The sequence below is a fragment of the Rhinoderma darwinii genome, chromosome 2 (genome assembly GCF_050947455.1).
Source record: "Rhinoderma darwinii isolate aRhiDar2 chromosome 2, aRhiDar2.hap1, whole genome shotgun sequence".
Lineage (NCBI taxonomy): Eukaryota > Metazoa > Chordata > Amphibia > Anura > Rhinodermatidae > Rhinoderma > Rhinoderma darwinii.
In genome coordinates this window covers 252,675,284-252,702,000 of record NC_134688.1, presented here as the reverse complement: position 1 = coordinate 252,702,000, position 26,717 = coordinate 252,675,284, and the positions used below count along the sequence as shown (strand labels likewise).

At 41.1% G+C, this 26,717-nt stretch overlaps 1 protein-coding gene across 1 annotated transcript; it reads right to left on the bottom strand.

Moving 5' to 3' along the window:
• Positions 1 to 285: 285 nt before the first annotated feature.
• KPNA6 (karyopherin subunit alpha 6) lies at positions 286 to 26,485 on the bottom strand. The gene is made up of 14 exons (XM_075853146.1): positions 26,378 to 26,485; positions 23,216 to 23,349; positions 20,693 to 20,788; positions 20,384 to 20,483; positions 20,115 to 20,209; positions 19,898 to 20,029; positions 19,710 to 19,798; positions 19,484 to 19,583; positions 19,221 to 19,384; positions 16,303 to 16,381; positions 15,807 to 15,932; positions 14,947 to 15,074; positions 14,560 to 14,738; positions 286 to 1,663 (listed from the first exon to the last, which is right to left on the bottom strand). The coding sequence occupies exons 1-14, from the start codon at positions 26,379 to 26,381 to the stop codon at positions 1,476 to 1,478; spliced, it is 1,614 nt and encodes a 537-aa protein (XP_075709261.1). The 5' UTR covers positions 26,382 to 26,485; the 3' UTR covers positions 286 to 1,475.
• Between the last annotated feature and the right edge of the window lie 232 nt (positions 26,486 to 26,717).

Genomic DNA, 26,717 nt, shown 5'->3' with positions numbered 1-26,717 from the left:
TGGTTGGAATTCTTGTGATAGTCACAAGTCACCTGCGACTTTTTCCCTTGAAAACCATCACACAACCAAAAATCACTGTGTCGCCCTTAGCCTAATGGGCATATAGAAAGATGTTGGCTAAAGCAGACAAAGCCTGAACGGCAATGCACATTTTACTAGACATGTGAAATGTGCCATGTACAAGGCTTAGCTTTTAAAGACCACAGGCACTTGTTCTCAGTCACCTGTTGATAAAGTTTTATGTTTCTACCAAACTTGTGCAATTTCAAGAAGAACAAACTAAAAGCCAATTAAGTATTAGTTTAATTCAAGTAGATATATTTAATTCTGCATTTCACACCAGTACGGGCCACAGTGACAATATATTAAAGATAATGACCTAGGGGAGAGCATTAGTGATACTGGTGGGAAAGTGCAAACCAGATGCAGAACGGCAAAACCATCCGATCACATGGTGTTACAAGGAGATTCTCCAAGCTGCCACAAGGTAGCACTTGCCCTTTGCACACCTCTAAAGTATATATGTTCCCTGCACACTTTTTGGGTAGCAATATTTTATTCTTCTATAATATTCCTGAAAGTGCAGACCATAGTTCACTAGGAACTGGTATCAAAGTGCTTAAGTAAAGTCAAATTCCAAGTGGCTATGTTGCCTTTACAAGAATACTAGACCAGGCTGCAAACCAGTTGCCTCTAGCGAGCTGGCCAAATCCACTTCAAAATGCAACATGTTTTGTACAAGAACAAGTTATTGGCTAGGAAACTTAAGATCATAAAATATTTTGAGGGGCAGGTAATGCTATAAGGCACTTAGTATTGGCAACACAAGCTCCTAAGTGCCCAACCTCAATTCAACAAGAATAAACGTTTGAGATCTGGCAAGTAGCTCCTGATAAAACAATATCCAAAAAGGAGCAAAACCTAAAAAGACATGTTCCAAAAATATCACAGTTACTGCTGATGAATCTATCAAAGTAGTGTAAATGACTGCTTCAGCCTCATCACCACTATCCACTGCCTTTAGCCATTTCACTTATTTATTCCTTTTTAGATCTTTAAATAGCACTATATTTTTCAAACAAAAAAAAACAAAAAATTGTGTACAATGGACTCTGCTCCCCTTCCCCCTGCATGAAAGGAACAGATGCTCAACGCATTAGAGTCGAACACGTTTCAGATACTGCAAGTCCATTTTAAATTGGAAAAAAAACCAAAAAAAAAGAAGCAGAGAAAGTTCTGGGACAGAGGAGAGTATGTGCTTCACATACAGACCTCGCAAAACAGCAGCATCAGGTTGAGTATGGTGTTAAACCACAGCTTTCTCTGCAAAAACAAAGCATAACTTTAAGAGGAGGGGGAGAGAATCTTTTTCTAATAAACCATGAATAACTTGAATCCAGCATGAACGACTGCTTCCCCACCATCTGAACAGAATAAAGGAGAAGGTATTCTCCAATTGTCCTTAGTATTCTGGCTCACAGCTGAAATCCCTCCATAGGGGCTTCTGTTTGTTGGAAAATATACTGCTGCTGAGAATCATCCACCGATGGGACAAGTTGAGGGTCATCCTCCTCCACGCCAAAATAATGTTCAATCAATTCAAAAGCTTTCTGATAAATTTCCTGATTCTCGTGGCTCTGCAAAAACTCTATTTTATCCAGACCTATAGTGGGAAAGAAAAATACACATTAAAAAGGAAATAAATCATGTCTATATCTTTCTTGTAACATGCAAATCTGACCGGATCATTTTACTGAAAGACCAGTCTATACTTGGAACGAGATAAATAAAAACTTATCTAATAGGAAAAACTCTGATTAAAAATTATATAATAATTCACCCCTTCAGGACTGAGCCTGTTTTGGCCTTCAGGACAAAGCGGATTTTTTTTCAAATCTGACATGTGTTACTCTGTGGAAATAACTTTGAAATGCTTTTACCTATCCAAGTGATTCGGAGATTGTTTTCTCGTGACATATTGTACTTTATGTTGGTGTTTTTCACAAATAAATATTGAATATATTGTAAATTTAGAAGATTTAGAGAAAATTTGCATTTTTCTAAATCTAAATGTATCTGCTTGTAAAACAGATAGTAATACCACACAAAGGTGTTACTAGTTAACATCCCCCATATGTCTACTTTATGATTGCATAGTTTTTTGAACATTTTTATTTTTCTAGGACGTTACAAGGCTTAGAACTTTAGCAGCAATTTCTCACATTTTCAAGAAAATTTCAAGAGGCTATGTTTTCAGGGACCAGTTCAGTTCTGAAGTGGCTTTGAGGGCCTTATATATTAGAAAGTCCCCATAAAATCACCCCATTTTGAAAATTGCACCCCTCAAAGTATTCAAAACAGCATTCAGAAAGTGTTTTAATCCTTTAAGCGTTTCACAGGAAATAAAGCAAAGTAGAGGTGAAATGTACATATTTCATTTGTTTTTGCCAAAATTCATTTGTAATAAAAAAAATTCAGAAGGTCTTACCCAAGAAATCCAACTCAATATTTATTGCCCAGATTCTGCAGTTTTTAGAAATATCCCACATGTGGCCCTAGTGTGGTAATGGACTGAAGCACCGGCCTCCGAAGCAAAGGAGCACCTAGAGGATTTTGGAGCCTCCTTTTATTTTTAGAATATATTTTAGGCACCATGTTAGGTTTGAATAGGTCTTGTGGTGCCGAAACAGTAAAGACTCCCCAAAAGTGACACCATTTTGGAAACTACACCCCTCAAGGAATTTATCTAGCAATATAGATAGAATTTTGAACCCACCGTATTTTTGCTAAATTTATTTGAATTAGTATGTGAAGAGGAGTCTATTTTTCTGAAAAAACGTAGACATTTTTAATTTTTACAAGGAATAAAGGAGAAAAAAAAACACCCCAACATTTGTAAAACAATTTCTCCCGATTACAGCAATACCCCATATATGGCAATAAACTGCTGTCTGGACCCACAGCAGGGCTCAGAAGAGAAGGAGCACCATTTGGATTTTGGATTTTCCTGGATTCGTTTTCAGTGCCATGTCGCGTTTGCAATGGAGGGACCAAAACAGTGGAAACCCCCCCCCCCCCCAAATCACCCCATTTTGGAAACTACACCCCTCAAGGAATTTTCTAGGGGTATATTTAGCATTTTGACCCCACAGTTGTTTTGCTGAATTCATTGGAATTGGTCTGTGAAGATGAAAATCTACTTTTTTTCTTAAAAAACTTAGACATTTTTAATTTTTACAAGGAATAAAAGTACCCCAACATTTGTAAAACCATTTCTCCCGATTACAGAAATACTCCATATGTGGTAATAAACTGCTGTTTGGACACACGGCAGGGCTTAGAAGGGAAGGAGCGCTATGTGGCTTTTGGAGCTCAAATTTAGCTGAAATGGTTTTTAGGTGCAATGTCGCATTTGCAAACCCCCTAAAAGGCTAAAACAGTGGAAACATCAAAAGTGACCATTTGGTAAACTATACCACTTAAGGGATCTGTCTAGGGGTATAGTGAGCATTTAGACCTCACAGGTCTTTTGATGATTTTATTAGAATTAGGGAGTGAAAATGAATATCAACATTATTTCCACTAAAAGGCATTTTTTCAATTTCACAAAGAATAAAAAGGAAGGAAAAGCCGCCCAACATTTGTAAAGCAATTTCTGCCGAGTACGGCTATACCCCACATGTGGTCATAATTATTTTTTTTTCATTCGACTGATTACGGACTGATCCATTTTTTGCTTTTTTTTTTCATTTTTCACTCCCGGCCTTCCAAGAGCCATAACTTTTTTATTTTTCGGTCAATAGAGTCGTGTGAGGGCTTATTTCTTGCGGGAGGGGTTGTATTTTCTATTGACACCATTTAATGTACTGAGAAACTGAAAATAAAATTCTTTGCAGGCTGAGATTGGAAAAAAAAAACAACTGATTCCTCCATTGTTATTTGGGTTTTGTTTTTACGCCTTTCACCGTACAGTAAAAACGACAACTTCTGTTTATTCTGTGACGGTGATACCAAATATTTTTTTTTATATTTTACTACTTTTACAAAGTAAAAACTATTTGTAAAAAATATCTAAAAAATAGTTTTGTTTCACCATATTATCAGCTAGCAATCTAGGTCCACGGCATGCATGAATCGATGCTTTTAGTATATTGTGTACTCATACTTCTAGAATGCTGGAAGATCTAATAGATTAATTCTGCAGGCCCCTGAAGATTAACGGCAGACATATAAAGTAAAGAAACGCGTAGGGTTGATACTTGGTGGCTGAGTAGATAGCAGCCATATTGGAGCACACCTATTTGGTAGCCATACTAACAATTGTGCTTCAGGAGCACTGGTACTGCTTACTCTGAATCTGGTGCAGGTGATAATGACTGCAGAGTCTACAAAAACAGTCATGTGTTTGTGTGTTCATGAGTGGAGTCTCTACTCGTACTACCAACATCTACTATTGCATATATAATTAGAAAAAAAACCTAAACCAAACTTAGAGAAACATTTAAAAATATCAAAATATATAAATTATTAACCCCTTAGTGACCAGCCCATTTTAGGCCCTAATGACCAAGCTATTTTATTAGTTTTTCTATAGTCGCATTCAAAGAGCTATAACTTTTTTATTTTTTCGTCTACATAGCTGTATGAGGACTTGTTTTTTGCGGGATTAGTTGTACTTTTTAATAGCACCAATTTAGGGTACATATAATTTTTTTATTAACTTTTATTAACTTTTTTTGGGGGGGGATTATAAAAAAAACCTGAAATTCCACCATTGTTCTATGCGTTTTTAAATTGACGCCGTTCACTGTGCAGCGTAAATAACATGTTACCTTTATTCTATGGGTCGGTACGATTACGGCGATACCACATATGTAGAGGTTTTTTATGTTTTACGACTTTTGCACAATAAAAACACTTTTGAACTAAAATTATTTGTTTTTGCATCGTTGCTTTCCAAGAGCCGTAATTTTTTTATTTTTCCATCAATGTAGTGATTTTTTGGGGTTGTTTTTTTGCGGGACGAGACGTAGTTTTAATTGGTACTGTTTTGGGGTGCATGGCTCTTATTGATTCATTTTTATTACTTTTTTGGGGGCAATGGAAAAAAATTGCAATTTCGCGATTGTTTTTTGCGTTTTTTTTTTACGGTGTTCACCTTGCGGTTTAAATTACATATTAACTTTATTAATGGAGTCATTACGGTCGCGGCGATACCATATATGTGTACTTTTATTTATTTTTTACACTTTTACTAAATAAAACAATTTATGAAAAAAAATTGATTTTTTTACTGTCACTTATTAATCTTTATTTCACATTTATTATTTATTTCATTAGTCCCACTAGGGGACTTTACTGTGCGATCTTCAGATCGCTGCTATAATGCTTTGGTATACTTCGTATACCAGAGCATTATTGCCTGTCAGTGTAAATCTGACAGGCAATCTATTAGGACGTGCCTCTGGCGTGTCCTAACAGGCATATGTCCAGGGCAGACCTGGGGGCTTTTATCAAGCCCCCGTGCTGCCATGACACCCCATCGGAGACCCGCGAATGCATTTGCGGGCCGCCGATGGGTGACAGAGGGAGCTCACTCCCTCTGTAAACCAGTTAAATGTCGCGGTCGCTATTGACAGCGGCATTTAACAGGTTAAACAGTCGCGATCGAAGTAAACTTCGATCGCGGGTGTTGGACCAGGAGCCCAGCTGTCATCAGTCCGTGCAGGACTTAGACTGGGCGAACGTGAAAAGGCATCAGCCTAGCCTAAAGCCCCTTAGTGACCAACGTGTAAAGGCATATTGGTGGTCACTAAGGGGTTAATAAAAACAAACAGATAGGCAATAGATTTTTGTGGAGTACTCAGATTAGTCTACCAAATTACTTTAATTAATAAAGCCAATGTAAAGTGCGAAAGTACTAGACAAATATTGATACATTTGTATATTTTTTACATTACTTTAGGGGAGAAAAAAAATGTGAAAAGGTTTTTTTTTTTTGGACTTTAAATATTTATGAATTTTTTTTCACTAATAACTATTTTTGTTTTTACACATTTTATTAGTCCCCCTAGGGGACTTGAACCAGCAATCAGTAGATCGCTGGTACAATACACTTTTTTTTATTTTTACAGGCTCCTGTAACAGCACGATCGCTGTTACTGTCCGTTCATCCTGGGTGCCAGGTGTAACATACAGTGACAACAACAGCTTATGGCACGGCACATGAGCGTGAGCCCACTCCATACATCACCCCCCCCCCCCTCCGCACTACGACATGCTATTAAGTCGTGGTGCGAAAAGGGGTTAATGCGCAGCGGATGGTGCAGAGTGAAAATTAAAATTTTCCGCTGATATGCAATTTTAGTGCACAATATGTTGTGCCCAGTTTGTGCCACTGAAGACAAATACCTCATAAAATATTAACCGGGTTCTCCCGGGTATGACGATGCCATATCTGTGGATGTAAACTGCTGTTTGGGCACGCTGTCTGGCTCAGAAAGGAGGGAGAGGCATTTGGCATCAGGGAATAATAATAAAATCGGCAGATATGTGGCCGGTGTCGCACTGATAAATGGCGCCCAATCTTATCCGCTTATGGAACACTCTGCACATTTTGCATCGCCATATTCTGGGAGCCAGAACTTCTTTATTTTTTTCTTCATCGGAGCCGTGAGGGCTTATTTGTTGCCAGACAATCTGTAGTTTTCATTGGTACCATATTGGGGTAAATGCGATTTTTTTGATCACTTTTTTTGGCAAGCAAGGTGACCAAAAACCATAAATTGACAATGTTTTTTATTCTTTTTTTTATGGCGTTCACCCTGGGCTATAAATGACCATTTTACTTTATTCCGCGGGTCGGTACGATTACGGCGATACCAAATGTATATATTTTTTTATGTTTTGCAGCGTTTGCGCAATAAAATCACTTATTCATAAAAAAATCTAATTTTTTCTTTGTCACCATATTCTGAGAGTAAATTCACTGTATAGTTTGATAAAAAAATCTGATTGTGCTCCCACAATATGAAAAAATTAATTATAAGGTTCACTGAAGTGACAACTGAGTAAAATATACCTTTTAATAGTAACTAGTTTTAAAAACAGGGGTAACACACCACTGTGACATAAGCCCCACCGTGAAAATTAAAAAATGTATTAAACAAAAAACAGAGTCATTATGATACATATATATCTCAGTGTTTATAACGATGTTTGTCTAGAATCAGCATATAACCAGGGCACAACAGTAGTACAATCCCCAAAATAAAGCACAGGTGCCCGAAAAAATCGGATCTCCTAGCGCTGGGTGTAACACAATATGACTGTCCCCAATGCAGACATTCCATAAACAATAGACGACCCTACGCGTTTCAGATACTCATCCTCAGGGGTCCGTATCTTGGTAACTCTGGCCTCATCGCCAGCGATAGTAATGTTCAACAGCAGATATTCTGCTGTGCGTCACGGGAAGATGCACGTATCGATGTCAACGGCATACTTCATTGCAGGCGCTGGGTTACTATAAACGCCTAAACCCCACCCCTCGTATTGGCGGCAACACATGAACTGACCAATCACAGCACCCTCTCGATTCGTGACACCTGCCCATGTGACCCCCCGCCGTCAGCTGACAACCAGGGGTCATCATCGGCCGCATCATACCGAACGCGCAGGCGCAGTAGAAGCCAAGGACGTGTAGACAAACATCGTTATAAACACTGAGATATATGTATCATAATGACTCAGTGTTTTTTGTTTAATACATTTTTTAATTTTCACGGTGGGGCTTATGTCACAGTGGTGTGTTACCCCTGTTTTTAAAACTAGTTACTATTAAAAGGTATATTTTACTCAGTTGTCACTTCAGTGAACCCCATATTCTGAGAGCCATAACTTTTTTATTTTTCTGTCCAAAAAAGCTGTGTAAGGGTTGTCTTGTGCGGGACGAGTTGTAGTTTTTATTGGTACTATTTTGGGGTACATACGACTTTTTGATCACTTATTCTATATTTTGGGGGGGTGGTGACCAAAAAAATAAAATAATTGTGCTTCTAGCATTCTTTTTTCACTTTTTTTTTTTGCAGAGTTCACGGTGCGGGAAAAGTAAACGTTTTATAGTTTGGGTCGTTACGAACACGGTGATACCAAATGTGTACTTTTTTTAACGTGTTCATTTTTTTCCTGTAATAAAATTATAGGAAAAAAAACCAAAAACAGTTCTTGTTTATGTAACTTATAACTTATTTTTACACTTTAAAACATTTTTATTATCTTTTTTTTTTTTTTTTTTACTTGTCCCACTAGGGGACACAAAGGCTTGCAGCGCTGATCGCTGCTAGAATACATTACACTACCTACATAGTGTAATGTATTCTGTCATTGTGATGTGACTAACATTGTGAAGTCACTAACAGGAAGTCTATGAGGACCAGCCTCTGGCTGGTCCTCATAGGCTTCTGTACATGGCAGCCCAGAGTCCATTGTCAGGCCTTCGGTTGCGGTGACAGGCCCCGCAAATGCACGTGGGGGCTGCCGACCTGCTCTAAACCTCCTGAATGCGGCGATCGCAATTGACCACCGTATCTAAGGGGGGGGGTGAATTGCCGAAATCAGCGGCGATTGGCCGCTGATCGGCAACACGGAGAGCAGGGCAGACACCCTGCACACAGTTAACCTCCGCTGCGGTGTAGCGCCGCGGTTAACTGTTAAAGTGCGGACGTAACTGCACGCCCAGTTGCGCGAAGTTACTGCTCACCTGGATGTGCATTTACGCCAAGGTGCGGGAAGGGGTTAAGAGAGTTTTAGACAAATAGTAAGGGATATTACTATCAATATCTATATTACAGCAGCGTCCTTAGGGCTAAGAGAACAGGCATGGCCACGTACAGCAGCAGCCTAGATCTTAAATCGTCAAATGACAAAGGGACACTCTTGGCATATCTTTCAAAAACAGAAACCTATGGGTAAGTCACACTATATATTTGGATACATCTATTACTATCCAAACTAATTTTTCTGACAAAGCCTGTGGTACATGTGCCTGGGAAACTGTATGAAAATTTATTATTACTATGATGCCCGTTATCTAGTGTAACTGCATTGATAAAATGGCATTTGTCATAAACGCCATATGCATGCAGGTCCTCTGTCACTTGTACCGATACGAATGACACTTCCAGTTGTGTCAGAGAAAAGGGAGTGTGATCTTCCAGCTGCACAATTGTGACCAAATTACTAAATGTGCTCTACCATATTTCAGTGGACAATGCCAGGTGATAACTAGTGTTGTTCAGTATTGAGGGCTACATTTCCCAACATGCAAATGCAGTGTTAGGGAGTACAGCCCTCACTACGCTATTTCGAAGCCTAGCAGGCTGCTCAGTCAGTGCACCAGTATTCATAGGCAACCCTTATTGAGTGATCAAGAATGGGGTAAAAAAAACATCTCCATTGTTTTGCTGCTGCATTTAGGGTTGTCACGATATCAGAATTTGGACTTCGATACAGATACTTTGTGTAATATTGTGATTCTCGATACCAAATCAATACTTGGACAGAATAATTAGCTTTTTTTCCTCTTTGCATCACGGCAACACAGCCGTAGAATACTTTGGTTTTTTGTGGGGAGAGTTGTACTTTATGAAGATGCCATTTTTTGTACATTTACATAATCGTTTAAAGAGACTGTCACCACATTATAAGTGCCCTATATCCTACATACAGAGATGGGCGCTATAATGTAGGTGACAGTAATGCTTTTTATTTTAAAAAACGATCTATTTTTACCACTTTATTAGCGATTTTAGATTTATGCTAATGAGTTGCTTAATGCCCAAGTGGGGGTATTTTTACTTTAGACCAAGTGGGCGTTGTACAGAGGAGTGTATGACGCTGACCAATCAGCATCATGCACTCCTCTCCATTCATTTACTCAGCGCATAGTGATCCTACTAGATCATTATGTGCTGTCTTATACTAACACATTAACAATACTGAAGTGTTTAGACAGTGAATAGACATTCCACGGGATGTCTATTCACAATCCCTGCACTTCATTACTCTGTCTGTGGTAGTTACAGCAGAGGAAGCATGATCTCGCGAGATTACGCAGTAAATGACAGGTTACAACGAGATCACGCTTCCTCTGCTGTAACTACCAAAGAAACAGTAACTAAGTGCAGAGATTGTGAATAGACATCCCGTGGATTTCTTGTGATTTACTAACCAGCCTAGTGAAGAAAAAACTTGAAGGACTAACTCTAGATCGAGAAGCAGATGAGAAGTGGATAGGGCTGAAATAAGGAAGTCGTCCAAATAAGGAATTATCTGGACACTGTTTAGATGAAGAAAGGCTGTGACTTCTGCCATTACCGTCGCAAAGATTCTTGGGGCCAAACTGAGCCCGAAGGGGAGAGCTTGAAACTGAAAATGGAGTGTTTTGGAAAAACAGAGCAGTCCTCAGGAATATTTGAGATTCTGGGTGAATTGGAATATGGTAGTAGGTATCTGACAGATCCAGCGTAACTATATGACAGTTTGAAGATAGAAGATTTACGGTCGATTTTATAGTCTCCATCTTGAATCTTTTGTATGTTCGATATCGGTTGAGGGCTTTCAAATTTATTATGGCACTTGCCGAGCCGTCCGTCTTTCTGACGAGAAACACAGGAGAATAGAACCTCTGACCTTCTTGGGATTCTGGCACCTGAATGATTACTTGCTTCTGTAGTAGAAGTAGAATTTTTCTCCAAGGATATCTGACATTTTGCAGAAACACAATTCATGGCCAGGAATCTCTGTGGAGGGGAGGCAAGAAATTCTAGTTGATAGCTTTGATGTATTATATCTAGGATCCAGGGGGAAGGTGAGATGTTCTTCCAGGCCACAAAAAAATTATTTAACCTGCCCCCTACCGGACCACTGGAATCACTGTGGAGGTTGGCGGGATTGATTGTCCCTGTTGAACAGGAAATTTTTCCCTCTGCCCTCATATGGTTGGAACTTTGAAGACTCCCGTTTCCTCCTATAATCCTGTCCGCTCCCAAAACGGTTCTTCTTCTGGGTCCGAAAGGATTTTCGCTGCTGAAAAAAATTTCTGTTCCACAGGAAACTTCTTTCTCTTCTCGGCAGCCTTTACTAGGATGTCATCCAATCCTGATCCAAACAGCCGGTCTCCCTCGCAAGGAATGCCTACCAGTTTGTTCTTAGAACGAGGATCTCCTGACCAGTTCCTTAACCAAGTAGACCTTCTTGCTGCATTGGATAAGGCAGCGGATCTAGCCGAAAGCTTTACTATACCTGAAGAGGCATCGGCTAGGTAATTAGAAGCTTTCTGTAGCATTGGTAAGGAGGAAATTGGATCTTCTCTGGGAGTACCAGCCGCAAGATGGTTCCCTAAATGGTCGATCCAGATGGAAAGGGTCCTTGCCGTACAGGTGGCTGAGACCCCGGGCCTAAACATTGCTGTGGAGGCTTCCCATTATCTTTTTAAAAGAGCTTCCGCTTTTTTATCCATGGGATCAGTAAGTGATCCCATGTCCTCAAATGGTAGGGAGGACTTTATAGAGATACCTGCAACAGGTGCATCCCCTCTAGGAACTTTGTCCCAGAGTTCAGAATCTTCTTCTGAAAAGGCATATTTCTGTTTAAAGAGGCTCTGTCACCACATTATAAGTGCCCTGTCTCCTACATAAGGAGATGGGCGCTGTAATGTAGCTGACAGTAATGCTTTTTATTTAAAAAAACGATCTTTTTTCACAACGTTAGGAGCGATTTTAGTTTATGCTAATGAGCTTTCTTAATGCCCAAGTGGGCGTACTTTTACTTTCGACCAAGTGGGCGTTGTACAGAGGAGTGCATGACCAATCAGCATCATGCACTCCTCTCCATTCATTTACACTGCACTAGCGATATACTTATATCGCTATGTGCAGCTACATACACAAGCCCTAACATTACTACAGTGTCCCGATAATGAATACACATGAAATCCAGCCTGGACGTCATGTGTACTCAGAATCCTGACACTTCTGAATCTTTTCTGTGAGATTCCAGCAACGGATACGAAATCTCGCGAGATCTCGGAGCTAAACGAGATTTGGTTTCACTAGATCGCTAGTGCAGTGTAAATGAATGGAGGAGTGCATGATGCTGATTGGTCAGCGTCATGCACTCCTCTGTACAACGCCCACTTGGTCGAAAGTAAAAGTACGCCCACTTGGGCATTAAGAAAGCTCATTAGCATAAACTAAAATCGCTCCTAACTTTGTGAAAAAAGATCGTTTTTTAAAATAAAAAGCATTACTATCACCTACATTACAGCGCCGATCTCCTTATATAGGAGATAGGGCACTTATAATGTGGTGACAGAGTCTCTTTAAAGGCATGAGAAATAGTTGATCTCTTTTCTTGATCCTTCTACTCCTTAGTTATTAACTTCCTTACATTCTTATGAACCGGGAATACATGTTTGCTCCTTTCCCCCAGGCCCTGGAACATCTGATCCTGAATGGAAAGTGGTTCCTTAGTATCCTCTATGTTGATGGTTGCCCGAATTGCATTTAGAAGGCACTCAGTATCTTCCATCATACTGCAGGGCATACCAGTAGTATCATCTGATGAGTCCGAGTCAATCTGACTAAGAATTTTCCCTTCACCTAACCGGTCAGAAAGAAATGCAGAAGGTACAGAGGATTGATGAAAACTAGAGGTGGAAGGCCTGGGAGATCTGGCATTTGTTTGGAGAGTAATAGCAGAGCTAACCTCTTCCTTTATAATAGATATTATGCTATCAAAAAAATGACAATGTTTCATCCACCACTAATTTCTGAATGCATTTTGAACATAATGCCTTATATGATGAGGATTGTGACTTCTTACAGACTCAACACTTCTTTATAGGCCGCTTACGCTGAGCAGTTACCGTAAATAAAGCACAAAGAAGTGTCAAAATAAGGCAACTAATAGGAGAGGTTACAAAGCAATGAACTTCAGCCCCCAACTTAGTTTAAGAAGTGTGGGAGAAGCATACAAGGAGGAGGAGGAGGGACATACCGGGCAAGAGGCAACCACAGGATCTGCCACATCAGAGGAGAACGACATGGCTTAAGAGACGCTGGAATCACTTATCAGCAGTCTTTTATTTTGAATCTGGTGCCAGTTCCCTCCAGGCTCTGCCTCCTGCTGTCTCAGCCAATCCCTGCACCCCTCCGGGTAACAGCGTCATGACGCCGCACACGCGTCATAGGTCCGCGTTTCATGAAACATGTGACCAGAGACACTGAGACCCAGGAGGAAAAGCAGGATTCCCTGCCAAAGGAATGCCCGTCTGCCAGGTACCTCGTACCGATCCTGGCTCCAAAGGGAACCATGCCCGGGGCTGCCTCCAGCGGAGGACTTCTGCCATAGAGCGGGAAGGAAGCTGCCAGCCGCCCGCGACCCCGCTCACTGCACCAGTCCTCACATTCGTGAGGGCCGGGCAGAGACAAGACTGGGTGGATAATTTTCCTTCCTGCTCTTCCCCAACGGCAGGACATCCATGCTTCCCAGAGGGTCAGGAAACAACTGGATAAGGTATGGAGGAGCCTTTTATTCCTGTGTGAATGTTTCCTGTCCCTCGAGAGGCGGGGAATCCTACTATGAGTGCCGTCGTTTTTTTTTTTAAATATACACCAATTATAAATGATCCTATAAATTTGTTGTGCAGATTATTACAGTTGCAACGATACCAAATATGCGTATATTATTTTATGTTTTTGGGACATATATTTTTATGTTTATTTTAAAAAAAGTGTGCATTTGTGTTTACACTTTTTTTTAATTTAACATTTTTTAACTTTAATACACTGGCATATGCCAGTACTGTACATTAGCCTGTGTACTGATAGTATACAGGCAGTTAGGGCATACCTAGGTATGCCCTAATAGGAAATATGGTCAGACAGCCCTAGGGTCCTTTAAATGGACCCTGGGCTGTCTGTCCAAATATGGGCTGTCTGTCCATATATGGGCTGTCCCTTGATTGCATCACAGGGACTCCCTGTGATGCGATCAGAGGGGGATCCCCCTTGTCATTATTCCTTTGAATGCTGCGGTCAGCTTTGATCGCGGCATTCAAGGGGATGACGGCGAAGATTCAAGGTTTCTCTGATCAGCCATTACCCCACTCCTGATCTTGCCGGCACAATTGCTGTGCCCACGTGATCAGCATGAAGCGATGCGGCCGGCGCTGCACTGAGCGGCAGTAGCACTGAAGACAGAACATATTGGTGCTTTTCAGTCCATGTGCCATGTTCTCAGTCTTCAGGGCCAGCGCGGTCACGCATTAGTGCAGCGCCGGCTGCCTCACATCATGCTAGTTACTAATGTCATGTATTACAATCCTAAGCTGTGCAGCTGCACAGCTTAGTATGGAAATACATGAATTCATGGTATTGAACTGTGTGAGCGTGCACGTCATAGAAATAGTATCAATATTTTGATGCATAGTGCAACCCTAGTTGCATTGGTACAGCTACATAATAGGGGGAGGGAAAGCTACATTTTCAGTCTCACCATATGCCTCTTCAATCAGTCCACAGTATGGGTTTATGCCACCACCCCCTTGTTTTGCCTCTTGTTCCCCAAGTCGAAGGATATTTTCTAGTCCATTCAGAGCTACTTGAACTATTTTTGAATCCATGACTGTCAGGAGATCACAAAGTGGCTTGATGCAGCCTAGGTCCACCAGGTATCTAAAATAAATGGTACAAACATGGTTAGTCAGCTTCTCCTGAAACATGTAATAAATATGCAGGTGCTAATCTACTGTGACTTTTGACACACGACACAAAACATTATATATATATATATATCTTAGCGCCTGCAGCGTGAATCTTAAATGAATGAACATAATCAAATTATCCATATTTAGAGTTAATATGTATATATGGCTGTTATTACCTAATCTGCTCTGTGGTACCCCCAGATGTGGCATTAGTGATGGCCCATGCAGCTTCTTTTCTGGTGCGAAATTCAGCTTTTTGTAAAATCTCGATCAATACTGGAAATATATTGGCATCGGCAACAGCCTGGGAATAAAAATTTGAATATATACAGTATTTAGTTTGCTTTTCCACATAGTACGCAACTGAAGCTCTGTGCTATTTAAATATTGACTAAGGACTACTTCACACCTATATATCCTTACTGCCAGTTCGCTTTGCCTTTTGCTACAAAAGTTGCTACAAAAGTTGAAAGGAAACAAAATGTTTAAAGAGATCCAATGGCTTTCAATGGAAACCGTTATGTCTGTTTTTTTCTCAATAGCAGCTCTGTCTGACTGGGGCTGTGACAACAATGGAGGATCGGATGGGAAGAACTCGGTTTGTTATTACCATCCGGACAGGCTTTTTCTTCTCTCTCATAGGCAGAGGGAACATCTCTTCTCTGTAAAGTGAACCCCTATTTTTGGAGGAGTTTAGCCCAAAGTGCCAAGTAGAAGTAAAAACAAAGCCATCTTGTAATATACATGCAGTGATAGAATGTTGGCAGCCGGCTGGTGTAGCCAGGACAAATTATTGTTCAAGTCAGCAGGAATGAGAAGGGTAAAGGAAACAATCTTGGGTTAGTTAACTCAAGGGTGTACCCAGTACACAACTAAAGCCAGTGCTTTTTCTGCAAGAATGGTGAAAGGAAGGGTTTCGATAGTGTCAGAACTCCATGCAGTCATGCCTTACTGAATAATCTTGTTAAGTTCTAAAAAAAAAAAAAAAATATGAAGATTCACTAAAGATTTTTACAATCAGTTTTACTCACATTACCTGTATTTGGGCTCTATTCCCAGCAGTGATATTAGAGATGGTCCAGCAGGCCTCTTTGCGGATAGACTCTTTTGGGCTGCTCAGAAGATGTAATAGACAAGGAAGAGCAGAGCAGTTTAAGATAACCTGCAGAAAAAGAAATGTTTTGGTCAAGGTTCACTTGTATGCATAACCCTTGTCCAGATCTGATGTAACTACCAAAGGGGGGGGGGGGGGGTGAGACATGGTTGCCGAAGAGGAGGACAAGTCTGGGCAGCAAACCTAGCAGGTATGGGTCACGGCAAAAACCTAACAAAATAAGGTTGGGGGCGGGGTTTAATCTTTTGCTATGTGCCCACTACTCTTCTACATGACACTGATGCAAGTTGTGTCACAGGTATTATGTGCCATCTTGACAAATTTGGTGCGACTTGTGGCCAGCTGACTAACCATCTCCCTTTGTTAAGTATTGTTCTTATGCTGCAAATGACTATTGTGCATCGTAGTCTGTTTTCACCTGTGTTTGGATGTCATCTCCTGTGACGATGTTTCCTACAGCCCTCAGGGCAGGTGAAGCCACTTTGTAATCATTGTGCCTAAGTAGAAATAAAAATTACTCGAGACAGTAGATATGGAAGGAAAAGCAAAAGGCGTGTGCAGTTTCACCTACTGAGATGTCACCTAGAAGAAATGTTTCAAGAGGAGGATACCTCCATACATACAGCATCCATGGAGCATGCCACGTATGAGTTTGCTTGCTTTTAAGAATCAGAAGAAAAAAATAAATATGTATGTATGTATGTCTCTGAATAAAATTGGAGATACAGTAGAGGCCTCATGCACCACTATAGCAGCCCAATTATGGCTACGTACAAAACATAATATGGCCGTGTACATGAGCCCTTAGGCCTCTTTCACATGGCAGTATTTTGGTTCAGCATTTGGAAGCCAAAATCAGGAGTGGAACCTACACAGAGAAAAAGTAGAATAGAAAGATTTGCACCTCTTCCGTATTTGGACTCACTCCTAATTTTGGCTTACAAATACTAATGTGAAATAAACGGACCAAAATACTGCCATGTGAAAGAGGCCCAACTCTGTATGTAAGTGTCATGTCTTTCAATAAGCAGTATGCATTAAATACAACACAGTAGCCTATTAAGGCCTAACTCACACACCCGTGTTCGGTCCATGATATAAGGTCCGCGTGTCGGCAGTATTTCCCGGACCGAACACAGTACAGGGAGCCAGGCTCCTAGCATCATAGTTATCTATGACGCTAGGTGTCCCTGCCTTCCCGCGAGACTACTGTCCCGTGCTGAAAACATGATTGCAGTACGAGAGTTTTCCCACAGCGAGGTAGGGACTCCTAGCATTCTACATAACTATGCCAGTAGCGTTCCTCCCGGCACTGTGTTCGGTCCAGGAAATACAGCCGACATGTGGATCGTACATCACAGACCGAACACATTCGTGTGAATAAGTGTTCTGGTATTAAACTGTAATTCTTATTCCTTGAAGGGGCTGTCCCAAGATTAAATGTTATCCCCCAATCACAGGATAGGTGATAACATGCTGATTAGTTCGGGCCCGACCACTGGGACCCCCACCAACAGCGAGAACGGAGCTCCCATTTCTCCGAATGGAGCGGCAGGTCGAGCATGACCACTGCCGATCCATTCACTGTCTATGGGACTGCCGGAGATAGACGAATACTGTACTTGGCTATCATGTACAGTGCCATAGAGAATGAACGGAGAAGCAGGGAGCATGTTCGAGCTGCCACTCCATACATTTGGAGAAACAGGACGTCCGTTCTCGTGATCGTGGGGGTCCCAGCAGTCGAACTCTCATCGATCAGCATATCACCTATTCTGTAGTTAGGGGATAACATTTAATGATCGGACAACCGCTTTAAACACCTACCATACTGTGCAGAAGTCAGAGACCTCCCTTTTATGTATTAAATTCATAGACTGTTCAGAAGAAAAAAAAAAAAAAAAAAAAAAGCATGAAACATTTATCAGAAAAATGAAAAACAGCAGTTTAAACTATTATTCAAAGATATGAAGGATAACGAAACTCCTCACAACTGTGCAGGACCTGGTCTACTGAAAGCTTTCATCCTATTGAATGCTTCTGTAAACCCTTCTACTGTGAAAAGACGCACAAAGCTATGGGTCTGAAAGGGTGTGCAGCTATCAAGCAGCCATTAAGGAGAAAAGGAACTAAAACAATAAAAGAATTTGCACTACAACAATTAAACCGCTGGAGATCTCTGAAAAAATATGGACTGGCCACCCTTGACATCTTGAATGTGTTTGGGATTACTTAGACCACAAGAAACAGAAAATGCACTCAACTTTAAGACTAAACTTTTGTGTATACAAAAATCAAGGAAAATATTTCTGAAGATAACTTTTACAAATTAAAATCAAGTCTCCTGACAAGAATGGAAGCGATAATAAACAAAAAAGTCACAAAAAACAATGAAATATTTGATACTATGTTTATATGTTTATGCAGCTGAGCAATTTAAAATGTAATGTAAAATTTTTATATGTTTCTCTCTTTTTCCCTGACTATGAAAAATTAATAACGTACTTAAATGGGTTGTTAACTTAGCGATGAGTTGATTGCTGGGAGTCTGGTTACCGAAACCTCTGCATTTAGCTGTTATTGTTGGTAGAAGCTGCGAGTGGCCACACGTTTTACCTGCAGTGGGTTATATTACAGGTGTCTATCCAAATAAATGGGTGACCATGTAGTACATGCTCACACCAAGTCCTTCAGAGCCAGGGCAAGTTTTTCTAGCGACTCTGCACTAATAGTAAAGACCTGAGTGGGTCCCTTCGCCCTACTATTAGCCTGAAGACGGTGTCTAACTTTTGCACAGTACTGGGTATCTCAGACAAAACCATGAAAATAAGTGGGTCTAAAAAAAAAATATTTTTTTTGTTAGGGTATGTGCACACACAAAATCAAAAACGTATGAAAATACGGAGCTGTTTTGCTGCGTTTTTTTAGGGACGTTTTTCTATAGAGTCAATGAAAAACGTCTCCAAAAGCGTCAAGAAGTGACATGCACTTTTTTCACGGGTGTTTTTTTCCGCGGACGTTTTGAAATACGGCTGCGTAAAAAACGCCCCGTCCGAACAGAACGCTGTATTTCCTATTGAAATCAATGGGCAGATGTTTGGAGGCATTCTGCTTCCGATATTTCAGTTGTGTGAATATACCCCTACTGTATGATGAACAGGTAGCACAAAGCTCAGACATGCTTATTTTTTGTAGCTAATAGAGTTCTAAAAACAGACACAAATTTTGCGCATTTTAAGTCAAAGACCAATGAATCAATGTTCCTTAGGCGAATGCTCTGCCATAGCAATGAACCTGTTACCCCAACATTTTACAACTGGAGTATATCTCACTAACATTAAGAGTTCCACCAGCCTGCGGCAGACCCCTGAATCAATCACTGCTTGGATCTTCTCATTGGGACCATCAGAAAGGTATGAGAGTGCCCAGCAAGCATCTGCCAATAAGTCAGAGTCACTAGTGAATAGGAGACGGGATAACACAGGAAGACACTGAGACACCTAGAAAGAGCAAAATAAAAGACAACATTACCATGCACTGAATTTCCTGGGAGAGATCTAAGTAACAGTAGCTGCTCCCTAAATGTTACAGATAAAAACCTTGTCAAAATCTGGAGGTGGGTTCTTTCCTCGACACAGGTTAGACAAGGCCCACACAGCATTTCTGGTCATGGTGAGGCGGCTTGACTTCGTGAGCAGACTGGAAAAAAAAAACAAAAAAAAACATAAATGTATAAAAATGCAGTTTCAATAATTGTGCCTAAATTTTCTAATCAAATGTAATCACATACTTATATACTACTAGTGATCTGCGTAATGTACTTACTTAAGAAGGGGAGGAAGGATGTCACAGCTCAGCACATAGTCTCGGCACACTGAGCTGTCACCGGCAATGTTTCCCAAGGCCCACACCGCCTGCAGGAATACACAGTAAGTTACACTTGCTTACTTACAAGACACACAAGTTGGGAGGCAGAAAAGCATGAAGAGCAGACAAGGGAATGTTACTCTGACCTGCTCTTGAACGTCTTCATAGTCCGAGTTTAGCAGCTGGATGAAGATTGGCACAGCTCCTGCTTCTATCACGATCTTGGTTTGTTGTGAAGTGCCAGAAGCGATGTTCGTCAAAGCCCAAGCTGCTTCAAACTACAGTATGAGAGGACAATCATTAATTCCATGGGGCTTACCATCGAACAATCAGCGGTCATCTACTTTACGCTAATGCACACACCTGAAGTGTATAGTTATCACTCCTTTTCAGGAAATCCACAAACCGCTCTACCACACCCGGCGAATTGATCACTTCATCTATTGGGGGATTTGGCTCTAGAACAAGGTGATAACAGACTAGGTAAGCTTTCAAGATCATTTAAGAATGACAAGTCAGCTTTATACTTGGATTATGGAAATATTTATCCATCCCATATATAAATATATTCAGCTCAAAGCCCATATATAAATATATTCAGCTCAAAGAGTCAGAAAGATTTTTAAACACACCTTTAGATAGCAGCTTTCGGAATTTTTGTGTAGTAGCCAATTGCAGATCGGGATCGTCGGATAGTAGCAGTCCAACCATTTCACGGGTAATCACTCCATCCTGTGTAGGCAAAATAAAATTCATAGTACTACGTGAACTATTCTATAACAAAATCTGACCGGCACTGGCTTATCAGAAGTCATAGAACATTAGAATAGGGGCCCATCACTGCTAAGTTTTATGGCTAACGGTCTTGTGAGTGACTAATGAGCAGAATTTCTGGTTTACAGAATGCCAAATTGAAGTCATTTCACTGGTACTAAACATACCCCAACATTGGTGGAGCTGACATAAGGGTCCATCAGAGGGCCATCACACATGGACGCATCTTCAGAAACCATTTCTACATTGCGACGCTTGAAAAGCTGCATAGGGGAGAAAACATAGCATTTGAAATAAAGTCAAAATGAAGTTTAATTCTATTCTATTATAATATAAGCCATAACTGGGGAGACAAAAGCAATCATCCAAGGTTCTTCCCAGAAAAACATGCAATTATTTTTACCTGAACTATATCCATTATTTGTACATACCGATTAACTGGATAGTACTAGTCCAACCAGCTTTTGTTTCTTTTAGTAAAGAATTTTTTTTTATTTCCCCAAACGCAATTAGGCATCTCTGTTCACATCTGCACACCACGCTATTTTTCCAGTCAAAACTCCACCCCTCAACCTGATGGGTCCCATTAAAAGTCAATGGGGTCCGCGGGCACCCATGGTATCCATCATAGGACTGTTCCGGCAGAGCGTTGTGATTCCCTTTCATAAAGAAAACCACAACGCAAATGTGAACATAGCCTATATTATCTTGTCATTTGTAATCAAACTGCTAACCTACAGTGCTTGGTTAAAGGGGTTGTCTAGTTTATAAAACCCATTTTCATATGACCCATTAGTAAATTCGGAGCTAATAGAGGGCGATCCCCTGTTCGGGATCCTAAATATTACTAAACCAGTGATTGGTGAAGACAGAGAAAGTTGGTTGGCACCTCACAGTTTGAGAAGCACTGAGAGACAACCAATTGATGTGAATAGGCTTCGTGCAATGCTTAATTTCGCCTGTGGTGGCGCTGCAGAAAAATTGAACAGTTATTGTGAGATTTCCCTACAGTTTACATCCGATTACAGGGGGACACTGATCTGCTTATAGTCAAGGAACCCTTTTAAAAAGTAGGGATTGTCCAAAGCAGAACTTCTATCACCACCTGAATTGGACATTTTTTGCTCTTGGAGAGAATGCTGCGTTTTCAGACCCCTCTATAGAACAAGGTGGATTTTTTTTTTAAATGAATAAAACTTGCTTACACTATAAACACGAACTGACTTCACTGCTAATCTTTAAGTTAAACTAAACTCTAATAATTGCAAAAATTGTCATGTTCTCCTATACTAACCACCTGCTTATTACGTTCCTTTAACCCCTTAGTGACCACTAATACGCCTTTTTACGTCGGTCACTAAGGGGCTTTAGGCTAGGCTGACGCCTTTTCACGTCAGCCTAGTCTAAGTCCTGCACGGGTCTCCCGTGCAGGCTGGAGCCGGGGCTCTGCTGTCTGATGACAGCTGAGCTCCTGCTCCAACGCCCGCGATCGAAGTTTACTTCGATCGCGGCCGTTTAACCTGTTAAATGCCGCTGTCAATAGCGACCGCGGCATTTAACTTTGTTTACAGAGGGAGTGAGCTCCCTCTGTCACCCATCGGCGGCCCGCGATGGTCTGCCCTGGACATATGCCTGTTCGGACGCGCCGGAGGCACGTCCTAACAGATTGCCTGTCAGATTTACACTGACAGGCAATAATGCTCTGGTATACGAAGTATACCAGAGCATTATAGCAGCGATCGGAATATCGCACAGTAAAGTCCCCTAGTGGGACTAATAAAATAAGTCAAAGTGAAATAAAGATTAATAAAAAGTACAGTAAAAAAATAAAAATAAAAACCATTTTTTTCCATAACAAAGTGTAAAAGTGTAAAAAAAAAAAAAAAAAAGTACACATATGTGGTATCGCCGCGACCGTAATGACTCCATTAATAAAGTTAATATGTAATTTAAACCGCAAAGTGAACACCGTAAAAAAAAAAAAAAAAAACCATGGCGAAATTACAATTTTTTTCCACTCATAATAAAAAAATCAATCAATAAGTCCCTTGCACCCCAAAACAGTACCATTCAAAACTACGTCTTGTCCCGCAGAAAACAAGCCCAAAAAATCACTACATTGATGGAAAAATAAAAAAGTTACGGCTCTTGGAAAGCGACGATGCAGAAACAAATAATTTTAGTTCAAAAGTGTTTTTATTGTGCAAAAGTCGTAAAACATAAAAAACCTCTACATATTTGGTATCGCCGTAATCGTAACGACCCATAGAATAAAGGTAACATGTTATTTACGCCGCACAGTGAACGACGTCAATTTAAAAACGCATAGAACAATGGCGGAATTTAAGTTTTTTTTTATAATCCCCCCCAAAAAGGTTAATAAAAGTTAATATAAAAATTGTATGTACCCAAAAATGGTGCTATTAAAAAGCACAACTAATCCCGCAAAAAACAAGTCCTCATACAGCTATGTAGACGAAAAAATAAAAACGTTATAGCTCTTTGAATGCGACTATAGAAAAACGAATAAAATAGCTTGGTCATTAGGGCAAAAAATGGGCTGGTCACTTAGGGGTTAAGAATGGACACAGCATTTATATTAAGTCATTGCCACTCAATACAACTCTTTGGAAGGTACGGAAACAGTTGAGTGAGAATATTTTACAATGAAATGAAAGAAAAATTATCACTTGTTGTTCGCGTTTCTGCTTGCGGAGTTGGATTCCTTCTTCTTCACGTCGTCTGCGCATTTCCTCAGGGTTTAGAGCCTTGTTCTTGTAGCTCTTCATGCGACTGTTGTCCTTCCCGGGGCTCGCTATGGAATCTAGAGGGGAAAAAAAAAAATAGACATACGTTTCAGTATTTTACATGCTTTACTCCGATCCTTCTAAACTTACATAACACAAATTTTTATAAACATAGGATTTGTCATTTTCAATTTACAACAATGTCAGCCAAGTGACCTGAAAACAAATGAATAGAGTATCACAATTTCTGCTATGGAATTACAACCCCATGATTGAATAAAAACCCTATGTGGAAATCCTGGTCAAACACAGCAGCTAGTTCGGATATCACTGCTTCAGTAGTCACTGTTTTCGGGAAGGACTGGACAGGCTGCTATGTATACGTGTATACACAGCAGCCTGTCAATCACCAGCCGGAGTGGCGGGGGAGCGCTCCCCCTCATGAATACAGCAGACTCATAACTACAAGTCTACTGTATTCTTTCAGAGATCCTATTAGCCAAACAGCACAACATTTGTGCCATTTTGGCTACTAGGAGTACAGACCTGTAGCTGTAATATGCTGCCTTTAGATGGGCCAGCACATTAAGAGGACAGATCCGCTTTAAAATCCTATACTGGACTGCAATAATAACAATAATCTCTTGCATTACTATTCTTGTGCTATAGTTAAAGGGGTTTTCCCATCAGAGACATATCCACAAGAAATGTCATAAATGACAGATAGATGCGGGTCCCACCTCTGGGACCCGCACCTCTCTCTAAAACGGGGCCCTCTGAACCCCGTTCAGCGTGGTAGCTAAAAAGTGTAATTTCGGACCATGAATTACGGAAACTGTGTAGCTCGCTGACATATGCCGTCTCTGTAAGACCCATAGAACTAAATGGTAGTTATGGAAACATAGCTCGCATGCTACGCTGCTTCCGTAACTGCCATTCACTACTATGGGAGTTACGGAAACAGCGCAGCTCAGCGTGTTACCACAGAGCAGTAGAACTGTGTTTAGGGTGCCCCGTTCTAGAGACAGGTGCGGGTCCCAGAGGTGGAACCCACATCTGACGTTTCCTGTGGATATGTCAAATGTCTCTGATGGGAAAACCCCTTTAAAAGATTTAAAAAAGTGACGAAGTTTGTTTGATTTATTTAAATCTGTCATGGTGACAGATCCTATTAAAGGGCTTTCCCCCACTATAGACATCCATTGCACATACACATAGCAGCGTGCTTGGCTGTTTCCAGAACTCTCAACAGAGCCAGGCACAACGCCTCCATTTAGTCTCCAACTGGATGTGGTTACTGTTTGATACCCCAATATGCAGAAAAGAAGTGAAGAGACCCCCTTTCTCCTGCTAGGTGGGGTCACCTATTAGACAGATATGGAAAAAACCCTTTAAGTGCATATACTGCTTCTGCAGCAACTGAACTGTCCTTCAAAATCTAGTTCAGGTTGCCACGGTGTGGGATAATGCCAATCGGCTGAGAGGGACCACGTGGCTGCAACCACAGAACTTTAGTTAGGGCCCATCCTCACATTGCAGTTGAGGTGCGGTTAGAGGCGCAACGAAAGACGCATCTGTTTTTGTCGCGATTTGGTGAGTTTTTTTTTAGTTGCAGTAAAAACCAACGGCAAGAAGTTTTTTTTACCAAATCCCGGTAGAAGCGCATGCCTTGTTCGATGCGGTTCTAACTGCAATGTGTGAATGGACCCTTAGAAAGGCGCACAGGATTCTGATTGGACAATCCGCTAAAACGGGTGCAGCATTTGCATACAGCCCGCTGTACCATGAGCGGGAGTTCAGGGAGCTGCTCAGCAAGTGGATCCCTTGTCTCATCTTTATTAAGGCACCTAACAGATGTCCTCATGTGTCGGGAGAGGTTCGTCTCTGTGACTGGTTACCTTTAATGCTTTGAACTGAAAATATACAAGCAACGTCTTCTGCTGTGCAGCTCTAGCCAGAATATCACAAGAATTTGCCAGCAGCAGTATTGTTCCAGCAACATCAGTTTTCGGCCCGAGAGGACAACTGGCCATAGCCAAAGCATTTTGCTTTCCCAAAAGCTCAGTAGTAGTGATGTGTGACAAGTATTACCAGTTATCATTGCACTGGCAAGCTCAACAACATCTGCTGAAGGGTCTACGCTTTTAGCATGGACGCCAGCAAAAAACAAAAAAAAAAAAAAAAAAAAGGGGACCAATCCAAGCTGATCCCATTCCTGTCCGTGTACAGAATACTAGGAATACAGGTGATCACTTGGGCTTACAGCCCATTGGCAGTGCTCTGCTTATCCCACATACAATTACAAGGGGCATTGATGCAATACTTATAGCACCTCATCTTATGTAAAATCGCAGTGAATTGGTAAAAATCACAGCAAAAAAAGCCAAAAAAAATGCTAATTGACTGCAATGTGCGATCACAGCTTTACTCCAAAACAGTACGGGTTCATAAAGTTTGATATAGATAAAGCTGGTTTTTCAGGCGCTAAATGATCATATCCATTAGAGAGGTACTCAGACCAGAAAAAAAAGACAGGAGGGTGCCCCTGCTTCACACAAACAATACAGGCTGCTGCATGTCCGAGGAATAGACATAGGACTACCAGGCTGTGTGAGTGAGAACATGGGCATCATGGCAGTTCTTTTAGCGCCATAACACGATGTACATATCTTTATTACAAGGAAAGACATGAGAGCGTCACCCCTTCATGGGCACACAAGGAGATCCCCTGGCATTAGCCCACGCCGGAGCAGTGACGCTGCCACCACTAGCATGGGTACTGATGGCATGACAACATAGATGTAAACATAGAACTACAATATACTAGTAAAACAAGCCGCCAGTGTAAAGCCATGCTCAAGTGTCAGCAATATTGCCAGCTATGTCTTCCCATTAGAGGCCGGACACAAGGCTCAGCACATGGAGGATACTGATGTACGTAACAGAACACTAGTAAAGCAGCCGGCAGTATCCGGTTGTGGATGCGGAGTCTCTGGGACTCTATCCCGGAGATAGACACGTAGTCGGGTCAGTGCCATGCTGAATACCCTCATTTCATCGTCCCGTTTCCATTAAGCCCCTTATATCTTGATCCCCAAGTCTCACCCATGCTGCCCCCGGTCTGTCAGGGCCTCTCCTAGCTCCTCTGGGACAATATGTCTGACTAACGGAAGCCTCTGAATGACAATCTAAGGCGCCGAGCGAATTTGCGTACGTAAACGTCACAAAATCCCTTGTACGTGCGTATCACGTCGGCTAGAACGTGCGTATCACGTCGGCTAGAACGTGCGTTCCACTTGCTTAAAGCGACCGTTCCATTTAGAATATCTTCAATGTAGTTATGTGCTTTAAATCCTTGAGTAAGCAAGATAGCGATTAACCCTTCTCAATACACCCGATAGGCGTTTCACTCCGTGATCTTTTTGTGTCATATTCAACGGCAGTC

Excerpts from the sequence above, each read along its gene's own strand:
- KPNA6 (XM_075853146.1), bottom strand. Across the intron at positions 20,030-20,114 it reads GTGATAACTATACACTTCAG|TTTGAAGCAGCTTGGGCTTT; the intron begins GTGTGTGCATTA and ends CTCATACTGTAG. Across the intron at positions 19,799-19,897 it reads ATGAAGACGTTCAAGAGCAG|GCGGTGTGGGCCTTGGGAAA; the intron begins GTCAGAGTAACA and ends GTATTCCTGCAG.